Source organism: Octopus bimaculoides, chromosome 3 (genome assembly GCF_001194135.2).
Source record: "Octopus bimaculoides isolate UCB-OBI-ISO-001 chromosome 3, ASM119413v2, whole genome shotgun sequence".
Taxonomy (NCBI): domain Eukaryota; kingdom Metazoa; phylum Mollusca; class Cephalopoda; order Octopoda; family Octopodidae; genus Octopus; species Octopus bimaculoides.
In genome coordinates, this window is record NC_068983.1 from 15,277,383 (window position 1) to 15,286,920 (window position 9,538).

At 39.3% G+C, this 9,538-nt stretch overlaps 1 protein-coding gene across 2 annotated transcripts in view; it reads right to left on the minus strand.

Annotated features, from left to right (window-relative positions):
* Nucleotides 1-9,538, minus strand: part of LOC106882672 (ER membrane protein complex subunit 2) — a 42,292-nt gene that overhangs the window by 11,791 nt on the left and 20,963 nt on the right. For both annotated transcript variants that reach the window (XM_052966037.1, XM_014933433.2), the window contains exons 4-6: nucleotides 8,863-8,948; nucleotides 4,576-4,633; nucleotides 1,996-2,081 (exon numbers count right to left, since the gene is read on the minus strand). In XM_052966037.1, coding sequence (XP_052821997.1) covers nucleotides 1,996-2,081; nucleotides 4,576-4,633; nucleotides 8,863-8,948 — 230 coding nt within the window. The remainder of the gene's footprint in view (nucleotides 1-1,995; nucleotides 2,082-4,575; nucleotides 4,634-8,862; nucleotides 8,949-9,538) is intronic.

The following is a 9,538-nucleotide window of genomic DNA, read 5'->3' on the forward strand; positions in this document are numbered from 1 at the left end:
TGGCCGTTTTCGTGTGGGTGACACGTAAAAGCACCCACTACACTCTCTGAGTGGTTGGCGTTAGGAAGGGCATCCAGCTGTAGAAACTCTGCCAAATTAGATTGGAGCCTGGTGTAGCCATCCGGTTGCACCAGTCCTCAGTCAAATCGTCCAACCCATGCTAGCATGGAAGGCGGACGGTAAACGATGATGATGATGATGATGAAGCAGCACATCAGAATATCAAGTTTTCCTTATACCAGAGATCTGGTCAAAATGTTAGCATTTGAGTGTGAACTCTGCTAAAGACTTCAAAGGGGTTCTGTCAACTTTTGGGATGTTTGTAATTCCACCAATACTCCAAATCTACTTTTCAAAATTCTGTATACTGTAAATCCTCGAGTATAGTCCGCCCTTGAGTATAACACGCAGGGGATTTTTAGGGGGCTGTACCTCTGAAAGACCTAAACCTTGTGCATAATACGCACCCCTTCTCTAACTTGAGTCAATGAGGTCTATATAATGTCCTTGGCTTGTAAACGTATATACGGTAATGTCCTTTATTATTATTGTATATATAACAGAAAATAAAGAAATAACAGTAATAACGTCAGTGAAAAATAAATACTAAGTAAATTGCTTCTACATATTTATCACTATCAGTTACAAACCCGACATCACAAAATGCGTCTGAATAAACATTGCCGGACAGCAAATAGAGACTCAGACATTGCTTAGAAAATATTTTTCATTTTTAACCTCGTGTATAGTACGCACTAGGGATTTTGACCCTCAAATTTTGGGGGAAAAACTCGAGGATTTACGGTACATAAGGCACGCAGGTTTACACGTGGAAATATATGGGAGAAGCCCCTATAGACACTTTGTTATCACAATTCTGTTTTATAACCAGTCTTGCTGCAATATCTGTAGTGAGTAAGGCGGCGAAGTGGCAGAAACATTAGCACACCGGGCGAAATGCTTAGTGGCATTTCATCTGTCGTTATGTTCTGAGTTCAAATTCTGCCAAGGTCGACTTTGCCTTTCATCTTTTTGGGGTCGATAGATTAAGTACCAGTTGTGTACTGAGGTCGATCTAATCGACTGCCACCCTCATCCCCAAAAATTTCAGGTCTTGTGCCTAGAGTAGAAACGAATATTTGTAGTGAGTGTGAGCAGTTTACACGTGCACACTGTTTTATTTGCAAAACTTAACTTTATCATAGCAAATATTTTCAGAAACATCATTAATAAACTGTCAAGATAAACAAACAAATTATACTGAGGATAATTATATTCATAAATATTTGACTTTATAAAGAAATTTCTTATACAAATCAAGATTTAATTTATTCTTGTTGTAAGTACTTTGTACTTGAAAGTGTCTATGGTTCATATGTGATAAACTGGCTATATATTATTCAGAAATGTATTTTTCAGACAATATATTTATGTACAATCATTCATCAACAGGTGCTTGCATAGTATACTTAAAACCAGATGGCCAGAACACATAAGCAATATGGAGCTATGGCAAAGAACGAATCAAGTTTCGATTAGGGAGCAAATATTTAAGAAAAAGTGGAAGTCGATTGGTAGCACAATTAGAAAGGACACACCAAATGCAGCGAAAAGCGCTTTACAGTGGAATCCAGATGGATATAGAAAGAGGGGTAGGCCTAAGAACTCGTGGCATAGATCAACACAAAAGGAACTAGAGAAAGGGGGACATTCATGGCAGAGTATAAGTACAGAAGCAAAAAATCATGCGACATGGAATTCAATTATAAGTGGCCTATACTCTGCGTTGGAGGGTTAAAGGCAAGAAAAATAAATAAATAAATAATCTGATACAGAATCTTTTTACTTGAGGAAACTGATTATTATTGAGGTTTTGCTCACAGATGAGTTCAAAATAAAAAAAAAACAATACTAATTGTTATACAGGATGTTTTGTCATTGATATAAATTGATATGGTTATTGTTATGTAAAAAAGAAAAATATTTAAAACATACTCCTTTAAATAATCATTTAGCTTGTTGATTGCCTCAGCAGTCTTGCCTTGGGCCTTCAGAATTGCAACCTGCCTTTTGCGAGCAAACTGAAATAAGAAGTAGTTTTATCTTTCTTTATTAAAACATTTAAAGCTGGGAAATTCACATACATAAAAAAGGGATGTAAATGAATTTTTAAAATAATGTAAGCCTATGACCCTTTTTACCATCATCAGCATCACCACTGCAACTATTTCAAGTGAAGTATCCTACCTTTCCTAAACCAAGTGATTAACAATAAGCTTATAAGCTAATCCAGTCTCATGTCAAATTTAATCTCTATTAGAAATGCTAATTTGAACATAAAATTGCAAACAGAAAACTAGAAAAGTGCTGCATACTAAATAGTACACTTCATCTTTTTTACCTGTCAGTGTCGCATAACTGGCCCGTTTAAAAGTATCCTTCAATCGTCAAGCAATATGTTGTGCTTGGGAAGATCTGTTAAGTGAAATTGTAGTCGTGGACGATACCAGTGCCACCTGACAGGCACCTGTGCCAGTGGCACATAAAAAGCATCATTTGAGCGTGGCCAGTGGCACGTAAAATGCACCATGGTCAATGCCAGTGCCGCATGACTGGCTCCCGTGCCAGCGGCACATAGAAAACACCATTCAAGCGTAGTCGTTGCCAGTGCCGCCTGACTGGCTCCTGTGCTGGTGGCATGTAAAAAGCACCCACTACACTCTCGGAGTGGTTGGCATTAGGAAGGGGCTTCCAGCTGTTGAAACCTTGCCAGTCCTCAAACCGTCCAACCCATGCCAGCATGGAAAGCAGAAGTTAAACAATGATGATGATGATGTATATACCAGAAGAAAAAAATTCACATAATGTTAACAATACAAATAAAATCATAATCTTACAATAATAGAACTAGGCTGTGTCAACAAAATTATTCTGCTGCTAACCAGACACTCTAATTGGTTGCTTGACCTACAAGAAATAGCAACCTAATCCCCTGCAAAGCACACTATGCAATTTTAAAAAAAGGACACATTGGATAATGTACTTCTAGATACACAATGTTTACAAAATAAAAAAAATATATCAGTCAAGTGAATGTGTTTGATCAAAGGTCTGTTGTTAAAACAGGTAACAGATTAAATCTATCATCCCAAAACATGTACAGTTCATTCATTGGGCTTCAGCATAGATTCCATGTGTCTGATTTCACTCACAAGGCTTTGATAAACCCAACCCAACGCTATAGAAGACACATGCCCAATTGCAATATAAAATATATCTTTCTAGGAACAGTGAATTTTTAAGCAGATAATGCTATAAATAATAGGGTCTAAATATTCTTTTCAACTCTAAGCGCAAGGCCCGAAATTTTTGGGAAGGGGGCCAGTCGATTAGATCAACCCCAGTATGCAATCGGTACTTAATTTATTGACCCCCGAATGGATGAAAGGCTAAATCGACCTTGGAGGAATTTGAGCTCAGAATGCAAAGACAGACGAAATATTGCTAAGCATTTCACCCAGTGTGCTAATGTTTCTGCCAGCTCACAGCCTTAATAGGGCCTAAATATTGGGTTTAAAAAATCCTTTGGTTAGAAAAGGTTAATTTTTTTTTCTAGGGTAAAAAATGGCTGACAAAACCAATCCCTGTGAATTTTCTAGTTGTTAATGTTCCGCCCTAATACATCCTGAATTCAAATTCTGTTAAGGCTGGCTTTACCTTTTATTCTTTCAGGGTCAATAAAGTAAGTACCAGTTGAGTACTGGGGTCGATGTAATCAACTTGCCCTTCCCCTGAAATTGGTGGCTTTGGCCAAAATTTTAAAGCATTATTTATAGCTTTATTTGCTTCAAGATTCACAGTTCCTAATAAGAATCCATCATGTGATTCTTTCCTGCAACATTCTAATCACTTAACTTGCTAGAAATAGCATCCAAATTTCAATAAAATTCCACCTTACCATCATAAAAAAAAATTACATGCCTGGGGAAAATATAGGACAGTTACAGCTCGAATACCTTTGAGCATACATTTACTCAATTAAGGCAATGGCCCAGTGGTTAGGGCAGCAGACTCGCGGTTTCGATTCCCAGACCGGGCGTTGTGAGTGTTTATTGAGCGGAAACACCTAAAGCTCCACAAGGCTCCGGCAGGGGATAGTGGCGAACCCTGCTGTACTCTTTCACCACAACTTTCTCTCACTCTTTCTTCCTGTTTCTGTTGTACCTGTAATTCAAAGGGTCAGCCTTGTCACATTCTGTATCAAGCTGAATATCCCCAAGAACTACGTTAAGGGTACACGTGTCTGTGGAGTGCTCAGCCACTTGCATGTTAATTTCACGAGCAGGCTGTTCCGTTGATCAAATCAACTGGAACCCTTGTCATCGTAACTGACGGAGTGCCAACCAGCCACTCAGTTAAGGTTGGTCAGGACATCAAGAACAACAACTATTCACAGCTCAACATTTAACAACCTTTCTAAATTCTTATGATGTCAACAACATGAACTAAATATAAAAAAAAACACAGTTTAGAATAAAAAGTATATCAAAGCTTAAAAGAGCAAAAAAGACATACCATATTAGTTTCATCTTCAGCTAAAATGTGTTCATATAGCTGTTGAGCCTTCTCATACCTGGAATGAAGAAAGGAGCTTGTTGGAGAAAAAAATATTTAATATGCAGATGACAAAATCGGTAGAATGTTAAGCAAGCTACCATGTGGTATTTGGTTACATCCCTCTACATTCAAAGTTCACTAAGTTCAAATCTTTCTCAAGTCCAACCATATCCTTAACCTTACAAGGTTAATATACTGGGCTCAGTGTTGTAATCAACTATTCGTTAGAAAATTCCAATCCAATGACTAAAACTAATAAATGAAAGACCACAAGCATTTCTGAGTGACCATCACACTATTTTGGTTCAATAAATACACAGGAGTGGCTGTGTGGTAAGTAGCTTGCCTACCAACCACATGGTCTCAGATTCAGTCCCACTGTGTGGCACCTTGGGCAAGTGTCTTCTACTGTAGCCTCGGGCCGACCAAAGCCTTGTCAGTGGATTTGGTAGACGGAAACTGAAAGAAGACCGTCGTTAGGAAGGGCATCCAGCTGTAGAAACTCTGCCAGATCAGATTGGAGTCTGATGTAGCCAACTGGTTTGCCAGTCCCCAGTCAAACCGTCCAACCCATGCTAGCATGGAAAGCAGACGTTAAACGATGATGATGATATATATATATATATATATATGTATGTGTGTATATGTTTGTGTGTCTGTGTTTGTTCCCCCAACATCGCTTGACAACCGATGCTGGTGTGTTTGGGTCCCCGTAAAGTTAGCGGTTCGGCAAAAGAGACCGATAGAATAAGTACTAGGCTTACAAAGAATAAGTCCTGGGGTTGATTTGATTCGACTAAAGGCGGTGCTCCAGCATGGCCGCAGTCAAATGACTGAAACAAGTAAAAGAGTAAAAGAGAAACCCATTCAAAAACCATGTAGAAAAAGAGATGGAAATTTGGGAAACTCAACCGAATAATCACACATAAAACAAAGTTGGAAGAGGTATAATTTCATATAATACTAATACTGGGGACTGGATGTAGTATTAGTAATATGTGCCCTGTATTTATTACCTGGCAGTAAAAAAAGACCTTGAACCAACAAGGGAGTGTCTTTGTGGTCATTTGACCTGCTAGAAATAGCAGACAAATCTCCTTCAAATTGAAAAAAGAAAAGGCACATGGGACAATATCATTTCTGGTGCGGGTGGCACATAAAATACATCACTTTGAGTGTGGCCGTTGCCAGTACCGCCTGACTGGCCTTCGTGTCAGTAGCACGTAAAAGCACCCACTACACTCTCTGAGTGGTTGGCGTTAGGAAGGGCATCCAGCTGTAGAAACTCTGCCAAATCAGATTGGAGCCTGGTGTAGCCATCTGGTTTCACCAGTCCTCAGTCAAATCGTCCAACCCATGCTAGCATGGAAAGCAGACGTTAAACGACGATGATGATGATGAGGATGATAGAAGCAGGGTGGTCATCACTGCATCACTTTTAATTATAGGTTTGCTTGACCAAGGTTGATCCAGAATTAAACGCCAACGAAAAGTAAGAAAAGAGAAAGAATTAATCTCAATCTTTCTTTCTTGTTTTTGAAATTCAAATTTATCAAAATATAAGCAATTAGTCTGGACAGTTATAACCCAGCCATCAATCCATCTTCACTGCTCCCTATTCCTAGGAGAGTCATGGGGATAGAGCCCTGAGGCACCTCCTCCATTGTGTTTCATCAGAAGCAGCTGTCTTTAGAATTTGTAGCTGGATTCCTAAGTGTGACCAACATTATTCAACCATCTTCTTCTACCATTAGGTCAACTGCTTGTTGGCTCAGCTTGAAGTCATCATGTGATTCTGTCTTGTGACATTCTAATAAGAATGAAATTATTGTATAGTGCTCAGGTGCACTACAACTTGTCAAAAGTGCATATAAAGCATATGCAGTATTGTACAAATGCCTGGAAAGTCAACAGTGTATGAGTCAGATACATGCTTGCATGTGTATGGAGGGGAGAAAATCAGGTGTAGTGTTGGCGAATCTCAGGAAGCATGGAAGTTTTGAAAGATGCAGTGCTCCGACAACTAACAACTGATGCTGGCAGTTTGTTCTATACTTCAGCAACCCTTAGCATGAAAAAGTGTTTCTAATCACTTAACCTGCTAGAAACAGCAGCCAAATCTCAATAAAATTCCACCTTACCATCATAAAAAAGAAAAAAAATTACATGCCTGGCGAAAACAGGGGACAATCACAGCTGGAATACCTTTGATCATACATCTGCTCAATTACGATTGATCTGGGCCTCAAGAACAACTGATCACAGCTCAACATTTTATAACTTCCACGTTTTCATTTTTCCAATTTTTAGAAAAGACACAACTAAACGGATTGGTATCAACAAGGACATCTGGCTATAAAACGCTGCCACAAAATGTCCTCTCATACTCATTCCAGTATAGAAGAGCAGACAGATGATGATGATGATGAGGAGGAGGAGGATGACTCAAGAACAATGCATAGGCAGAATCACTATCTTATGATATTGAATTACAACCATTTATATTCTGGGATCAAATCCTGCCAAAGTCAACTCTGCCTTTCTTCACAACAGTGTCAATAAAATAAAGTACCGCTCAAATGTTCGAGTTGATTTAATAATCAACTATAACCCCCCACTACACACACCAATTTCAATTTGTGGCCTTGTAATAGAAATTAATAATCAGGTCACCTATAATAAAAAGATAATGCTAAAATAAATATTTAAGCTATATTCAATATAGTTATAGGAATAAAGATTAAAGCTATATTTGACAATCATTTGACACAATATGCTTATATTTACCTGACATTTCAACAAAATGTGTTATCTATAATTGTCAGTTACAAGAATCAGTTCACCTGGTAAGGAAACTAGAAGCAGTTATAACTGCTTCTGAAGATAAATGAAAATATAACTGCTCACACAGTAGACACAACAATCACCTCTTACACTACATGGAGTTTTTTAATTTTTTTTATGTAGATTAAAGGAGGAAAGACAGTAACAATGACATTTGCAGCACCTCTGAGACTGGTGAAGTTAGAGAAAAGAGGAAACACACACATACACACACACACATTCATACACGCAACAAGTCATTAAGCCATCAAGTTAATAACAACTATGTTGAATTTAGATCATCTCTCTTTTAAGGTAAATGGAGGCAATGACAAGTGACCGAGACCTTTGGAGATATGCTGTGCTTGAGAAGACCCGGCAAGCCAAGTGAGACCATAATTGTGGCCTATGCCATTGCAGTATAACCAGCCCATTTGCGCTTGTAAAGACCTGTTGAGTCAAGTGAAGTCATTGTTGTGGCCGATGACAGTACTGCCTGATTGACACCTGTGTTGGTGGCACGTAAAAAGCACCATTCGAGCGGGGTCAATGCCAGTACCACCTGACTGGCCCTCGTGCTGATGGCACATAAAAAGCACCTACTACACTCTTGGAGTGGTTGGTGTTAGGAAGGGCATCCAACTGTAGAAACTTTGCCAGATCAAATTGGAGTCTGGTGTAGCCTTCTGGCTTGCTAGCCCTCAGTCAAACGTCCAACCCATGCCAGCATGGAAAGCGGACGTTAGACAATAATGATGATTGGTGTTAAACTCATGAATTACGGCTAATTCCTATTTTGATTCCTCTAAGTAGCCCAGCTAGAAATCAGTGGACTCAGGTGGGCCTACCTGCATACAGGGTATTTCAACTCAGAGAGATGTTACTTATGAGAACAGGCCTGAGTAGCATCTGATGGTGGGCTCCTACTGGAGAACAACTCTCATGTGCACTCTAAGGTAAATCAAACAGTGGTACCACACAAGAGAAGGTGCAGGATGAAGTAGCACACCAAAATCCTCAGACCAAAAACCTGGTCCAAATGCTTACAACATCTGTTAAAATATGTTAATTCAAAATCAAAATGTTATAAATAAAATATATAAATAAATAAATAAATGCACTCTTTTAAAGCCTAACCAGGGCTCATGGGCCCGGTTTCCCGGTTTCAATGGCGTATGCGTTCCCCAGCTGGACGGGACGCCAGTCCATTGCAGCGTTACTCATTTTTGCCAGCTGAGTGAACTGGAGCAACGTGAAATGAAGTGTTTTGCTCAACAACCCAACGCGTCGCCTGGTCCAGGAATCGAAACCACAATCTTACGATCATGGTGCTGACACCCTAACCACTAAGCCATGCGTCTCCACAAATAAAATATATACAAAAACCAATAAAAAAAATATGAAGAAAGGGGAAACACTTACCTATCTTGTGCTTCATATAACATGCCTTTCAAACGAGTCACTCGTAGACTTTTGGGGAATTTATTTTCAAGTTCACCTATACATACCTGAGAAAAGGAGACACATGTGAAAGAAAGGTAACACAATATTACAGAGATTTGGAATTTCATTCTTCCATATATACATACATACAAACACACACACATATGTCAGTCTAAATTCCAGCTATAAATATGCATGAATGCATGCATATATATATGTCATAGCCGATGCCAGTACTGCCTGACTGGCACGGGACCAGTCAGGCAGCACTGGCATCAACCACGTTAGTATGGTACTTTTTATGCGTCACTGGCACGGGAGCCAATCTGATGGGACTGGCATTGACCACGCTCAAATGGTGCCTTTATAATTTGAGGCCAAAGAAAAATAGACTGGATAGCAAAGACAGTGCAACATGTCCAGACTGTCGCATTTAACCCCGTATTATTCATCACTGCATGTTAGATGTCTGACCATCAGCCATATAGAGGCATGGTCATTGTCATCATTATCATTGTATTTTAATGTCCATTGTTCCATACTTCCATGATCTGGACAGAATTTGTTGACGACTGGCACCCATGCCAACGTTGTCTCCTTCATTGGACACGAAACTCAGCTTGCGAAGACTTATTGGGGCAAGCGAAAGCGAAAT